This window comes from Vidua macroura, chromosome 24 (assembly GCF_024509145.1).
Source record: "Vidua macroura isolate BioBank_ID:100142 chromosome 24, ASM2450914v1, whole genome shotgun sequence".
Classification (NCBI taxonomy): Eukaryota; Metazoa; Chordata; class Aves; order Passeriformes; family Viduidae; genus Vidua; species Vidua macroura.
The window spans coordinates 7,776,049-7,791,520 of NC_071594.1; the positions used below are offsets into that span (position 1 = coordinate 7,776,049).

At 54.5% G+C, this 15,472-nt stretch overlaps 1 protein-coding gene across 1 annotated transcript; it reads right to left on the reverse strand.

Annotated features, from left to right (window-relative positions):
- Positions 1-1,069: 1,069 nt before the first annotated feature.
- Positions 1,070-9,800, reverse strand: PPM1J (protein phosphatase, Mg2+/Mn2+ dependent 1J). The gene is made up of 10 exons (XM_053998126.1): positions 9,535-9,800; positions 8,442-8,568; positions 7,653-7,976; positions 7,060-7,172; positions 5,407-5,491; positions 3,749-3,867; positions 3,510-3,573; positions 3,235-3,342; positions 2,940-3,091; positions 1,070-2,675 (listed from the first exon to the last, which is right to left on the reverse strand). The coding sequence occupies exons 1-10, from the start codon at positions 9,798-9,800 to the stop codon at positions 2,528-2,530; spliced, it is 1,506 nt and encodes a 501-aa protein (XP_053854101.1). The 3' UTR covers positions 1,070-2,527.
- Between the last annotated feature and the right edge of the window lie 5,672 nt (positions 9,801-15,472).

Sequence of the window (15,472 nt, forward strand, 5' to 3'; positions counted from 1 at the left end):
CCCCCGTGGCAGGTAAGAGCAGCAGCAAAGGCCACTTCCCACAGCGACAGGCACAGAGGTGGCTGAGGGACATGCCTTGTCCCCAGGGTCCCCTCCAAGGGGCGCTGGCAGAGGGGGGCTCTGACGTGCCGCGCCCCGCATTAAGGTGACCCCAGTGCCACTGGTGGGGCTCCGGTCCCCGTGCCCACCATGGGCTGTCGGGGGGGACCAGGCGGCTGCTCCCCCCATGACATCCAGCTGCAGGGCAGAGTTCCCGTCCATCAGCCAGGGAAAGGCAGCCCCAGGAGCCTGGCCCAGACCCAGGCTCATAAACCGCTGCTATTTTAAGGACTTGCAGACTATTTTTCTTTATTTATCAAGCCCCAGGCCAGGAGTTGGTTCCAAAGGAAATGTTTCCTTAGTAAAAAAGGGAACCACAGAGGAAGCTTTAAATGCAGCAGCCACAGCCTCCTTGTCTTATCCAGCAGCCGGGCAGTGACCTGGAAAAGCAGAGCCAGTTCTCAGCCACCAGCATGAAAAGGAATGTGCCAGGGGAACGGGGCTGTGCAAACAAGTGTGAAGACAGCATCAGGAGTATCAGGGGTACCAGGTGGCCGTCAGAGGGTGGGGATGGCTGTTTCCGGCAGGCAGCCCACCCTCGAGGCAGAAGTAGCTGCTGTTTGAGTGCCTGAACTCCCGGAGAGGGATAGTCACATTCCTCAGAGCCACAGCCTGCCCCACTCCCTCCCCCGCAGACAGGAAAACCATGAGCCTTTTCTCCCTTCCATTCCGGGTGTGATGTTCCTGTTCCCACCAGACTGGCCATTGCTGCTGCCTCCCAGCCAGAGCCAGGGATCCGAATCCCGCGGCAGCACCATGCTGAGCCTGGCAGCACACCAGCGGTTCCCACTGCCCACGGGAGCTGGGTGGATGCTGCATGGGCTCTGACCATGCCAAGGGCAGATGGACAGCAGCACACATGGCTCTGCGCAGGCCTGTTTGCCTGCCTACATAAATTAATCAGGGCTAATTGGCTTTTCACTAAGGCTTCTTTGCAGGAGCTCTGCAAAGAAAGACTTTGAAGTAGGACTGTGAGTGGCAAAATCTTTATTTAAACACACAGTGCTACACAAGGACAGGCTCCCGGCCCCAGCACCACTCCCTTCAGCATGGATGCCAACAGGTTCAAATCTTGTGCATAACTTTCACTTTCCATTGTGTGCACCCAGTTTATTTACATCTCACTGGTTACAGGACACAAACAACATTCACTAGAGGTGACACTTGACAAAAGCTGGCTGCACCCAGTGACAGGACACAAACTACTGGTGCCACAGAGCCCTTTCCAAACAAGGAACCATGGCTCAGCTCCCCCCATCCCCACACTGCAGGATGGGACAATCCCTCACAGTTTAGGACTCTGCAGAGGTCTGGGAAATGGATGGTCCGGGTTAGAGACGTGTGTGATGCAAAAATCCAGTGCAGAGATCAACTGCTCAGCTCCCCTCTGCACCAGTTCTGAGATCATTAAGGAAAACATGGGAGCTGTCTTTCCCTGCCCTGGTCACACCAAGCTGCTTTTACTGTGGGTTCCAGCCCTGGGCTAAGCAGATCCAGTGCAGTTAAGCTGTTAAGCTCACCTGAATAGGGCTGCTCTGTGTAAGGCTGCTAACTCAGAATCACTCCAAAATACAGACATACATTCATGGACTCTCCACACCAAGAAAGGATTTAGACATTTTCCAGCTCAGCTCTCTAGTTAATAAAGAATTGGCTCCAGAAGCACTGCAGCGACTCAAGGCATGAGAAGATGGGGGTAGAACCTCTGGCACAGCCAGTGCTGGTGCAATTGCTTATCCCTCCTCAGGGCTCTGGGTGCATGGCAGAGCTTGGTCACTGCTCCAATCTCCCAGACTGGAGACTGAGACAAAGTCCATGACAGAATGAAGGTGTGAGGGGCTGAAAATTGGGAGCACAAGGCTGGGATGGCCATTGTGGGGCCACAACTGGACTCGTGCCAGGCTTAGCATTGCCCAGCTGCCTGTGGGACTTTACTCCCAGTCACATCCCATCTGAGCCCCAGCTCCCACCTCCAACAGCAGCTTCAGTGTCACTGGCCAAAGCATCACAGGGCAGGAGACTGGGGGTGACTGCAGCAGGTATGAGTGCCCCAGCAGCCCCATGGCTGTCACACAGGGCTGCAGTCAGCATAGGCATGGCAAGAGGCAAAGGATGTGCTGAGGAGCCAAGGAGCCTTCAGGCTTTTCACAGCATTGAGAAAGTAGCAGCATAAAAACATCCCTCAACCCCAGTGTTCACACTCTATCCAAGACCTCTCCATCTCCACCTGGGACAGGGATGCAAGCAGGTGGAGGGGGATGCTCTGGACAGCAGCACAGACTGAGGCTCCAGGTTTCTTACTCTTCTTGCAGTTGGCTCAAAAAACAAGTGCTTAGAGGAGGTGTGGCCCTGAGGCAGCCTTAGTGTCCCACTCCACAGTGTTTCCATCCAGGCAAGGTGAGCCCTGCTGCCCCAGGCTCATTCAGCATCACGTGTAGTTGCCGGGGCCACCCAGGGGGATCACAAAAACAGAGATGTCATCACCAGAGCCCAGCTTGTCATTGGCCAGCCGCCAGCCACGCTCCTTCAGCACCCCCCGTGACCGCACCACCAGCTCCTGGGCCACCATGGTGTACCTGGAGGCACAGCAGAGTACGGCTCAGCAGTGACCCCAGACCCCCTGATGCAGCATCCTGGCAAGGAGGAAGAAGCTAGAGCAGCTAAAGCTGCAGGAAAGGGTCCCCTGGAGAGATCCGGGCTCAGATAGGCACATCCAGGGGAGCAATGCACTCTGTGGAGCCCAGAGGGATGCGTGGCCACAACGCTGCTCCGAGGAGCCAGGCCAAGGGGAGGGGGTAGAGTGCACGACATGCCCGTCCCCCTGTCCACTTGCAGCTCACCTGCACGGGTCGTTGGGCTCATAGCTCGTCAGCACCTCCATCACCACAGCAGCCACCTCCTTGTCATTGGTGACATCCCAGAGCCCGTCGGTGCCCAGCACCAGAACATCGTCAGGGCAGTGCTCGTACTGCGTGAGGTCATAAACCCTGACCTGGCAGGCAACAGGGCAAGAAGCAAGGGTGAGCGGCAGAGGAGGCTCCTGCTGCCCTGGGCATATCATGGATCTGGTCCTGCCGAGTGGCTCTGGCTATTGCAGGGACCCCTGGGTGCAAAGCGGCTGGCAGCCAGGCTTACCTCTGGGAAGCAGGACAGGAAGGGCTTGATGTGGATGTTGGAGCTGAACACCTTGAGGTCGTGGTCTCCCAGGCCTCTCGTGACCCCAATTGTGGCCATCATCCGAGCCTGGAGAATGGTGGAATCAAAAGAGAACTTTAAGCAGCTTTATCTCCAGTTCCATTCCCAGCTGAGAATTGGTGATGACAGCACTACCAAAAATGAGCTGAAATCCCCCAAAACAGTGAGAGCAGGCAGGAAACAACCCCTGCCAAGCTTCTGCCACAGTACTTTACCTTTTTGCCTTCCCCAAAGATAAGTGGAAACTTCAGGTCATCCTCTTCTATCTTTTTGTAAGCCCTGGTTAAAATAAGCCAGAGACAAGGTGTCAGCAGGTGAAGCTTCCAGCACCTCTGCTGACCACTTGGGACCTGGGTACCCAGTGTGCCAGAGCCCCCTGCCCCGTGGGATGGGGCGCCAGAGATGAGCAGCCACCGCAGCAGGACCCCAGTGCCACCGGCGGGTTGGGGGTTACCAGCCATTCATGTTCTGGTCCCTGTAGAGCATCTTCTTCCCCAGCTCCTTGGGCTGGATCCTGCGGGGGAACTCCAGGTGGGTGAACTCCTTCCCCAGCAGCTCAGGCCTTAGCAATGCCTGCAGAAAGGAGTGTTGGCTCAGGCACAGGGCTGGGAGAGCAGGATCTGTGGATCCAGCCCTGCCCAGATCAGGATCCACCGTCCACCGGGACTTCGGCTACAACATTCCGTGGTGGGATAACCACGGCTGCTTGGAGCCGCTTGAACAGGTGCTGGTAAAGCAGCTTCAAACCACCCACCTGTGCTAAGCCAGAGGGGAAACTGGAGCTGAGGACAGACATGCCAGCACTCAGCAAGAAGGTGAAGCTTTTGCATAGAGAGTTTTGGGAAATAAAGATCTCCAAAAGGGATCAAACAATCAAACCCCCAAAAATTCCAAGAGAAGCTGGAATTTACCCAGAGGGAGTCATAGCTGCAAACCTCCCAGGATCCCAGGCTCAGTGCAGGACATGGCACTCACCCAAGGAAAAGAGTGATGGGTCCTTTCTGAAAGTGTCCCAGCTGTGACCGTGACAAGGGACAAGCAGCAGCACAGAGCCCTACCCAGGGCAGCACCAAGCCCTCATGGAGCACAGTGTGGAGGGGACCGGGAACAGGGAGTGTTGGAAAATGCTGAAGGGGAAAGAAAAGCAGGAAGAGAAGAGGAGATCCCTTGGGAAGATGGGATGGCAGGGGGTTGGGGCAGAGGCACGGAGACCCCCAACCCACTCTGGGGGAGCCCTGACCACAGCCTGAGCATCACGTGGCAGAGCAGCATGTGCCTGTGCCCAGCCTGTGCCCTGCCCCTCGCAGCCAGCTGAGGAGGATTCTGATCACAGCAGTTTCCTCCTCTCGGTCATTCAAAAATAGATTCAAGAAAAAACACCTCAGTGTTTTTCCAAGTACATTGCAAGCCAGGAAATTTCATCCAGCAAGACCTTCTCCAACACAAACTCCTCCTCCCCTGTGCTGCCCTCAGAGAGGTCTTTATAAGCTTAAAGAGTCTCCCTGGGTGGCACCAGGGGGTTCATCCAGGAGAGGGACAAGGAGCTTCCAGGGCGAAAGACAGAGACTGTTGGCACACATCAGCTGTGGCTCTCTGGGGAGCAGCCAGGGAAGAAAGTAGGACTCGGCAGGAGCACTGCAGCTCCCCTGACACTGAAAGGGAGCACAGCGGATGGAGGGAGCGAAGCTGCACTCCTCCAGGTCACAGCAGCCCAGGCAGGGGATGCTCCCTGTTCCCTGGACAGCAACAGGACCAGATGGACCAAACTGGCTCCATGCAAACGTACCAATCCAGCCCCATGCCAAAAGCCTGGGCTCTCCATGTCCCAGCTCTGCCAGTGTCACTGTCACAGACCCTCACACTGAGCCCACAGCAAACCAGGGCTCTGCCAGCCACAAGATGCCCCCGTGCCAGCTCCCTGCATCCCAGTGCCTCTTCCCATCCCAGGAAGCAGTCTGGGATGGACAAGTGCCAACAGCAGGTCCCAGCCATGGGGCTGCCCTTGGGTCCAGAACCCCACCATGGCAGCAGTCCAGCAGGCAGCACAGGGGACTGGGAAGAGGCCATGAGGTGTTTCAGCAGGAATGAGGTTAGAAGAAATGTCTTTCTTACTAAAAACTGCAGCCTCTGCCTCTCTGTCTCTGGAGTAAACTCCCTGGACATTGGAATGATTTCCCCATTACGGATGATAATGGCCCTGCAATGAAACATGGAAGGATGAGATTAGAGAGAAGGAGACTTGGCAGAGGAACTGAGCCTGGCTCTCCAGGGCTGATTCCCAGGAGTGGTGCAAACCCTTCCCCTCTGCTGCCCACCCCTTTCCCAGCCTGAGGTGGGGGCTGCTTCCTGGATTCACTGCTCCCCCTGGCAGGGCATGGCATCTCTCCCTCCTGTGCAGGAGAGGGGCAGGAAGGAAGGGGAAATGGGAGAGAAACATGGGGCAGAGGGGAGTGAAGCAGACCAAATCAAAGGACAGAATATGGTTAGAAAAGCAGCCCAAAGACTCCCTTTAGAGGGGAGCTGCACACAGTAGGGACAGAAATTGCCTGCAGCAGAATTACATGTGCCCATCCCACAGTAGCACTGTGACTTGCTGCTGGGTCTGCTCTTACAGTTTAATGTCTCAAGAAAACATAAAGGTCTGATTATGAGATGTTTCTGGATGTCATGGTAGGCCCAAGGATCTCCAACACTGGCAGCTGTGAGTCTCCCCCAACAATGTAAGGCCAGGCTGAGTTCAGCTCTGGCAGTGGCTGTTACTCAGAGGCACAGTTACAGCCTCAGGACTCTGCATGCTGACATCCTGCCTGGCCGGTGCCTGGCTGCTGCTGCCATGGAGGGGGACCTGTACCCAAAACAAGGGATCTCCTTCTTCTCTGTCCCAGAGCTGGAAGCACATCCAGGCTCAGAAAATTGACCAGAGCCTGTATTTGCTGGTCTGACACTGCTGAGGACAAGGTAACCTGCAGTAAATACTCAGAGCAACTGTAGCTGCCCCATTCTTGGAAATGTTCAAGGCCAGGTCAGACAGGGCTTGGGACAACCTGGTCTAGTGGAAGGTGTCTGCAAATGGCAGGGGGTGGAACAAGATGAGCTTTAAGGTGCTTTCCTACCCAAACCATTCTTTGATCCCATGATAAATACAGGGCAATTCCAACCAGCTTCACCTGCAGTGTCACCTTTAATGTAAGGTGGACCTGCCCATCTGCCATTGCTTGGGGGTGTGGGCACACACAGGTGCAGTTACAGTAGCCCACCCCTGGAAATACATACAGCAATTAAAGTTCTTGGGCTCCAAGCTCCCACTGCACATAGATTTGTGTCCTTCTCCTGAAACAGGTCTCTGCTATGAAGTGTACTCTAAAATTACTTCTTGCATATTTTTGAAAGCTTTGCTGAGTGCAATTTTCACTCTCCAACCTGCAGCCCAGGCCAGTGCCAGCAGCAGGGGCCAGGGTGTCCAGAGCCATCTGGGTAGCAGAGAGGATGTTGTTAGAAAAGAAGAGACCACATCCCAGATTTTGGGAGGCAATTCTACAGCCCTATCTGTGTACCTGGCAAACACAGAGATCACAGCAGAGTGCATTGTCACCGGGGCATGGAGCAGGCAGGGGATGACTCTGCCCAGCTCTGCCACCTTCACCCTCCCCTAGACAGGGATGGAGCTGGGTGTTCCTCACCAGCCATAACTCTGGCACCACCCCACTCTACTGGGGTGTCCCCAGTCACTGAGCAAAAGCTGAGGGCTGCCCTGTGGGGCTGTACCTGCTGTCACCAGCGTTGGCCACGTAGAACTTGCCCATGAGGTAGATGGCAGCCAGGGCGCAGCACCCCCCGGCCAGGTGCTGGGATGCCCGCTCCCGCTCGATCTGCTCGTCCTGGGGAGACAGAGAGGCTGCAGGGTAGGTGGGCAGCCCCACATACCACCTGGCTGCTCCAGCAGCACCTCAGCTCCAGGTGGGAAGCAGAGACCAGCCAGGGTACCTTTCCCCACACAGCCACGGAGTGGCTGTAGGACTTGAGGGGCCAGGGGTCTTGTGGGGCAGCCAGGGATGTGGCTTCACTGGGGCAGGAAAGAGCAAGACAGGAGGGGAGCAGGTGGGCCTCCTGGAACAAAGTGAGGCAGAGCCTTCTGCACCACACAGGCCTGGAGCCCAAAGCCTGTGCATTCTGAAAGCTCAAAATGCAGAGCATCACAGAGCCCTCTCTGAGATCATCGTGCTTGGAGCCCTCCCTGCAGTTCCCTCCTTGCTGCAGAGCTGCCTTTTACCAGTGGGGTCAAGCTGATGCAGACACAGACAGCAAAGAGGTGCTCTCAGGGGATGCCCTAGATGATCCCACAGGCAGAGGATCCTCACCATGTGCTTAAAGGCATTCTCAATGGCACCAATCACCAGGCTCTCATGGGACACTGCTTTCTCCAGGTGAAACCGTGGCACAGCATCGTTCAGGACCTCCCCACGGTCCTCTGTATAGGACATCTGGTTTGGATCTGCAGAACCAGTCTGTGCCTCGTGTGGGAGACAGATGGGAGGTGGGGAGGGGTCCTGCAGGATCTCCACGAGGTCCCGGAGCTGCTCACAGATGTGCAGGTGGAGCCTCTCGGATGCCATGACAGCGGCACCACTGCCTGCATGGCCATCAAACAAGGCCCAGTAGTGGAAATAAAAACCTTTCCTGCCCTGCAGGGAGAAGAAGGAAGGTTAAATGAGCCTGCAAGGAAGCAGATGGCATGGAGAATTCAGAGCAGCTGGGGCTACCAGCTGAGGACAGTGACACGAGTCTCACAGGTCTCAGTGCAGGCAGGAGCAATGCGGGCAGCTGCCCAAGGATGTCTGGACACAGCTGATCCCTGGCTGGAGCCCAGCCCTGCGTCAGACACCTCGTGCCTACAGCAGCCTCCAAACAGGAGGCACCTCAGGGCCAGCACAGCAGCCACCTCTGCAGCCCACCAGGGCACGTGGGCCACTGGTGTCCCTGGGCCAGCCCTGGTGTAGTCACACGGGGAGGGAGGATGGTAGGAGCAGGCAGAGAGAAGCACCACGAACCAAGGGATCCCCAGTGTGCACACATTTCTATGTGTCCCATCCCATGCCCTGGGCATCTTCCCTGTCATGCCCCTGCTTGTGAACCACCATGGCTCTCACCCCATCCAGGTCCTCGCTGCCTTCCCTGGATGACAGCCAGCCCCTTGGACTGGGCCTCTGCTCCACAAACACCACCTCACAGCATGCCTGGTCCTCATTGTGCTGGCTCTTCCCTGCATTTATCACCCTGCCAGGAGGAAAAAAGGTGTAAAGGCTCTTTCTTTCACATCAGAATAATTGCCTCAAAACCTGCATCAGCCTCAGATATACACCCCTGGGACACACAGAGAGAATCACATCTCACCCATGTCCCATCACCTCTTGGGGGGAGCAGGGAGCTCAGGGAAGGAGGAGAGAAGGTGATGATGATGAAACCAGCAGAAATTTTGCAAAAAGAGTCACACTGACTTTTCCCAGCCTGTGCTGACACAGCAGATTTCAGGTCTAGATTGCAGAACCTGATCACAGGAAGAAGCTCTAAACACAGCAGGGTGATTTTTCTTTGGGCAGACTTTCCAAGTGGTTTGCAGAAAGAACTCTTGGGACACCGAAAAGGGGATTTTTTCATTCTGGGTACTCCTACCCCACTATCTCCAGGGGGAAATCGACATCTCATAAAGCTCTCTAGGATATTGGGAAGATCAGATTGAGGAAGGGATGTGGGAGTGGGCCGACAGCAATAAGCAGCAAAAGCCTTCAAAGTCTGACGTTCCCGCCCGCTTTCAGTTAGGGCTGAAACTCGCAGCTAGTGAAAGAAGACGACAATCAGGTCCTTGAAGGGGAAGTCTCAAGTAGTCTCACTCCCAAGAAATCCCCAGCTCCCTGCTCCCCAGGCGTCCTGCCAGAGGCGCCGCAGCTCCCTCGCCCTCGGTACCCATCGGTGACAGCGGGTGTTGTGCAGAAAGCGCAGAAAACAAAACGGACAGAAGAGCCTGAACCCCGCGGGGATCGGTAAGAGCACAGCCCCTCGCTGCTGCTCTCCCATCATGGGCACCCACAGCGCCCGCTCCTCGCTCCTCGCTGCTGCTGCTGCTGCTGCTGGAAAAGGGACAGACGCAGCTCACCGCCCGCCGCGACCCACTTTCGTCCCCAAGGCTTCAGCCCTCCCCAGGCTGCAAACCGCCGCCCCGCGGCCGCGGCCGGCCCCGCTCACTCTGCGTATCCCGTGCTCCAGGGCAGGCGGCGGCGGCCGTCGCGGGGGCTCTGCACCGCCCGCCCCGTGTGGTCGTCGGCGCGGCGCAGCTCCTCGGGAGTCAGCTGCAGGAAGGCCGGCCGGCAGAACGCGGCTGGCGGCGGCGATCCCCGACCGGCCCCGGCTCCGGCCCCGCCGCCCCGGGGTTCTGCGGGGGGCTGCGCGCCCGGCCCCGCGCCCAGCCCCGCCGCCAGCTGCGCCACGGCGGTGCGCACTCGCAGCAGCATCCCGAGCCCGGCCGAGCGGGGCCAAACCGAGCCAAGCGGGGCCAAACCGAGCCGAGCCGAGCCCTCTGCCCCGCCCCGCCTCCCCCCCCCCCCGCCGCGGTACGGGGGGGGAAGCAGGCGCGGCAGCTCAGCGCCGCAGCGCGTACGCGCATCTCCCGCGGTCGGCGGAGAACGAGCCCTCCCGGGTAATGAACCCCCCCGCCGTTATCCTGCAGCCGGATGGAAGTGGAGGTCCAGATCTCCCGGCGAGGGACCTGCTCTGCCAGCCGGGAGCCCCGGGGACACGAACCATCCCGGCGCAGAAAATGCTCTGGGAAAGTCTTTTCCCGGCTGGAGGTGGGGCTGCGGGGGAACAGGCTGGCCCTGTCCACGCGTTTTGCCGACAGGTGAGTTTCCTAACTGGGTCGTCCCAAGATTCCAGCAGAGCCACCTACTCCGGGACAACATCCCCGTCCAGCGCCAGGCGCTCTGTCACCCCTGTCGCGCTCATCAGCCCACGCGCGGCCATTCCGGGCTATTAATAACCCGCAGCCTGCGGAGGAGCAGGGACGTACCGTGAGAGGGCTGAAAGCCGAACCTCTCCCTCCCTTTCACCCAGGATGCTGCGCTCCAGCGTGAGCAGGATGCGGATTTAGCTGATGCAGAACAACACATCCTCCCTGGCTGGGAGGGGAAGAGTCGCCAGCGTAAACACCATGGCTTAGCACCTCCCTGCCTCTGGGCTCCTGTGACAGCAAAAACAACAAACAAACAAACAAACAAACAAACAAAACCACCACCATAATACTTGCCTACTGTAAAGGAAAATTGAGGCTTTTTCTTAAAATTCATGTGCCCCTGTGCCTCAGTTTCACAGAGGAACCACCGATTCCTGTGAACATGGGGCTTTTGCATTCTAAGTTACAAGCAGAAGCAGAACTGAGAGCCCTCCGGGCTTTAGCCAGCTTCAGCCAGAGATCTTCAAACTGTACCAGATTATTAGGATCACAGTACAGAAGTGACTCAGTGATACCTGTATTCCCACCTTCTAATCCCAAGATTTAAGGTCTTCAGTACACTTTAAAGCTCTTTCAGTACCCTTCAGGACCTGGTCTAGTGGGCAGCATCCCTGCCCATGGGGGTGGGGGGTTGGAACTAGGTTATCTTTAAGGTCCCTTTTGGGGTGGTTGGAAATACTGATCTTTAAGGTCCCTTCCAAACCAACCCTTCCAGCCTGAGGCCAACACCCCTCTAGTTCCTGTCCATGGGTCATTCATGGGCATTCATGGGTCCTCTCCTCAGCTCCTGATGCCTTCCCCTCACAGCATCCCTGTCCAGCTGCTGGTCACACATGGGGTGCTCTTAGATATTCTAAGTGCAATGTCATCGTGTTATTAAGGCTGAAAATCACTGGATTCTCCAAAGGATGTGTCTCCCCACTGTGGGACTGCCAAGCTGCCCTGTATCGCTGAGTCACCAGGATGCTTTCATTGGAAAGAAGGAATTGGCAGTTTCCAGACTGACTTCTGTGACCCTCTTGATATTTGTTGTTTCCGTTATGTTGAGCACAGCATGGAAAGAATGGTCTGCCAAATAAACACATTCCTGCAGGAATGGTCCCTGAAACAATGCAGTGTTAAAGACTGTTTTCCAAGAAAGAGAGCTCCATTTCCCCCTGTTCATCCTGCCAGACAGATCCATGTAAAGTTTTCTCCTTATCTGCGAGGCTGATGTTCCTCTTCACAAGGCTGCCTGGCACAGGGCCTGGGGATGCAGATGTAGACTGAGTCAGACTAACGCCAATAAACAGCCACTTCGGATGCCAGCAGCTCTGCCCTTCACTCTTCCCATCCCTCTGGGAGTGCTGCCTGGGATGCTCATGCTTTCCCTGTCTCCCCATCTCACCCAAAGCATGGGGGTGTCAGGTACTCACCTTCCCTGGACACAGCTTCAGGTGAAGCACTCCAGCATGCTGCCATGATAAACAGTGATTTAAAAATCAGTATCACAGAAATTAGTCTTAAATTATGCTATTTTAGTTAATTTATCATGCAAGTGCTTAGCATTGAAAAAGCTTTTCTAAGTTTCATCTTTCATCTATGTTGCCCAGCCCCAGAGGAGGTAGGATGGAGGCAGGGATATTTCTTTGTGAAAGAATGACATGTTGGTTGCATTTAAGCCAGAACAGAAGTAAATTAAACATCTAGATCATAAAAGTACCGGAGGATGTTTCAAAACAGGCTCTTTGCAGCACTGCATTAGTTGACTGTAGACCCTGACTGTGTAATGAGTAATATATTAATTTATAATTAGCATGGTACAGTGAAGCTCAGCAAATAGCTCGGTGCACTCTGGATAATTCATCAGCAGAAGAAGTGGTTCTTAATGGTTTCCAAGGTTTGTATGTCCCCTGTAATTGGGAAGTTCAGCATTTATTGTTATTTCTTTGAAGGGATAATTTCATTGCAACCACACATCTTTATTCCCTGTCTGTTTCTGTTGGAGTGCAGAGAAGCTTTTGGAGTGTTGCTGCTCTGGGTATATCTGTGACCTCTCTGTAGGTGAGTACATCAGTGTTTTGCAGAGCAGATGACCTGGATTTGGTGCAGATTCTCAGAGGGTTTTACCCTTTCCCTCCTGCAAAGGGGAGGGGGGAAGGGGGCACATTAACCTCCTTGGGTCACTTGGCTTTTCCCCTCTGCGGCTTCAAAGCCTTCCATACAATTTTCATATCTCCCAAGGGGTCTTCATTCACAATTCTGCTCTCAAAGTCTTCATGAGCCTCCTGGTCTCATTTAGTATTACCTGACAGTAGAAATACAGAAGAAGAATAAATGTATAACAGTAACACTCGCTTATGGAGCCTTTGGGGAACTTACTTTCCAATTTGGAAGTTCAGACCCACATTCGGGAGGATGCAGGGAGCAGGACTTCTCCCTGCTTTTGCAGCATTGCCCAGGCTTCCCAGAGATCATCTCCCTGGACTGCTGTTTTGACAGGCTGGGAATCTGCACTGAAATTCCCCGTTGTCAGCAAAACCTTTTGAAAAGGGAACAAAATCCTCGGAGGCAGGTACTCAGTGCTGAGACAGCCTGGAGGCACTGGGGCCTCATCAGATGAAGGGAATAAATAAACTTGAATCTTAATTCACTGATCCACTGAAAACAGGGTGTGATAAATCTTCCCCAGGAATAAAATGTCAGGAGTTCTGCTTTTTCCAGCTTTAATAAAATAATTTGTATCCTTCTGCCCATTAACAGCTGCAGATAAGTTGATTGCATTGAGCATTTGAAGTCTTCTGACATGTCCATCTGCCTTTGCATAACCATTTGCCCCTAACCCTTTTTGTACCTCAAGCCCCAATCCATGAGTTTTCTTCCTGAAAAAGTTAAAAAAAGCTGGTTGCTCACCTGGAAGGTACAGAAGGATTTCAGGCATGTGACAGATTTCTTACATGGGAGCAGGATTTATCACTAAGGATACATCAGGAAATGTTGCTAGGGTTTTCTTGGGCAGTTCCTTTCCTTTCCAAACTTGGCTTGTTATGGATACTGGAAACTTGGGTCCCCTCATCCAGTAAAGTACTGGCCTCCTTGAAGAGTCACAGCCAGGGGAGAGAGCAAGGCTGAAGGCTGCTGATGGACACTCGATAAGAAGTCAGGATGATGATGAGAAGGAATTTCTATGTTCACTTCCAGCTGAATTTAAATTAAACCAGTTTTACTGAATCTTAATTTTTCCCTTTCATTTAAATGCTGTGATCTGGAAAGCAACAAGTTTATATTTCTGTATCATTACATCAATAAAGAGCTAGAGTTTTGTAGGCTTCCTTATTAAATAATCTGGCCTAATTTAATTGGAATTTGGCTGGTGTGGAAAATAGCTCTGATTTAATTTGCTCTTGATCATTCCACTAAAACTTTGTGATCTGAAAGTAGTATGTTTGTATTTACTTATCACAGCACTAGAGACCTGCATTGGCAGGCTCTTGATCAAATTACCTGATGAATATAAACAGCAGATTTAATTTAGTTTCATATTGATTTTTGTCATTATTATTAAAACCCTCTGATCTGAAGAATGAGATGCTTGTATTTTCTTAATATCTTATTACTGGGGTTTGGGTTAATCTTGTAGAGCTTTTCCTTTTTCTTTTGAGTAACCAAGTCTAACTAACTGGAATTTAACATATGGCAATTTTGACTCTATAAAGGGGGAAAAGGAACTCAGTTTCCTAGGACAAAATAGCAAAATAACCTACTCTTGTCAGGCCTGGGGTACTCTCCCCTGGCTACCTGTGTGCATTTTGGGGGGTTTGGGTCCCCCAGGAGCTGGTGAGTCACCTCAGGGCATCTGCCTTGCCATCTGTTTGGTGCCCTGAGGAGGGTGCCAGTGGTCCCAACGTGGCACTTGGCAGGGACTCACAGCAGTGCCCTTTCCAAGGGCTGGTTTCTGGGGAAGGGAGAGAGCATGCACAAAGGCTTTGGGATCCCATGGAAAGCAAATGGCTGGGAAATTTGCAAACTGCCCACATGTGAGTTGTCTGAAGAGCTGCTGTTCACCTGTAACTCAGCTTAGTCTTGGAAATATTTCCACGCTTCCAGCTGAGCGGTGGGTTAGAAGGTCCAGGAGTAAGCAGTGAGCTGTGCTCAGAAACCAAAGGCTTTCATCGATGTGCAAATAGGTTTGAGCAAAGCAACGAAAATGAGTACATGGAACTTCAGCCTCTCATCTCAGCTGTGCTGAGGTTGCAGGTCTAATTCCTGGCAACAATTGTGAAAATCCAACCTTTGTTCTTGCTATTTGTTGGTGTTTTAAAGTCTGTTGCTGCGTGTTGCGAGAGGAGCCATGAAAGCTCTGCTCTGGGGGCTCCAGGAGAGGTTTTCTGGACAAGCCTGGAGCTGCCTTGGGCTTAGGAACTGGCCCAGGCTGGTGTTGTGGTCCCAGGTGTTGGAATCCCCTGTGTCAAGGAGAGTCTCCTGCAGAGCCCCATCCAGGCTGGTGGTGCTATTTCAGTTCCAGGAAAGCTGTTTTGGTGGTTTGACACCAAAGACAGGCTCACGTTTTGAGGAGAAGAGGGCTGCAGGAGTGGATCCATCTGTCTGTCTGTCCATCCCCACACCATCCAGCACCCCTCTGTGCTCGCAGATCCATCACACCTTTTTTGGCAGGGAAAATTAGTTTTTGGGTAAATTAGTTCTGACCAGGCTCATCCTTTGAGGAGGAGAATGCCAGCAATCAGTCTGGCTGGCTGTCCGTCCATCCCCGCACCATTCCATATCCCTCGGAGCTCGCGGGCCATCACCCCCCTCTTTGTTTTCTGGGGGGCGGGGGCGGGGGGGAGGGAAAGGGGTTGTGTGTGTAAATAATTTTTCCGGTAAATTCTCTCTGCCTGTTCCTCCTCCCCGACAGCCTTGACGGGCACCGGGGCTGACCGGGGCGGGGCAGCGCCCTCGAGGGCGGGGGCGGCGGCGAGCGGCTCGGTGCGCAGCCGGTGCCGGTGCCAGCCCGGCATCGCAGGGCCGGTCCCGGGACGGCGGCAGCAGCCGGTTCCGGTGCCAGCCCGGGATCGCGGGGCCGGTCCCCGGGCGGCGGCGGCAGCAGCAGGCGGCGCTGCGCCCCTTCGCGCCGGCACCGGGTCCGCCGGGCTCCGCTCGGCTCCGCGCCCGCCGCCCCCGCCCAGCCCCGCGCTG

Bases quoted from the DNA above. Each gene is read 5' to 3' on its own strand.
- PPM1J (XM_053998126.1), bottom strand. From the start codon at position 9,800: ATGCTGCTGCGAGTGCGCACCGCCGTGGCGCAGCTGGCGGCGGGGCTG. The intron at 8,569-9,534 runs GTGAGCGGGGCC...TCCTCCTGGCAG, and splicing joins TGGAGCACGGGATACGCAGA to GGTGATAAATGCAGGGAAGA. The intron at 5,492-7,059 runs GTACAGCCCCAC...GTTTCATTGCAG, and splicing joins GCCAACGCTGGTGACAGCAG to GGCCATTATCATCCGTAATG.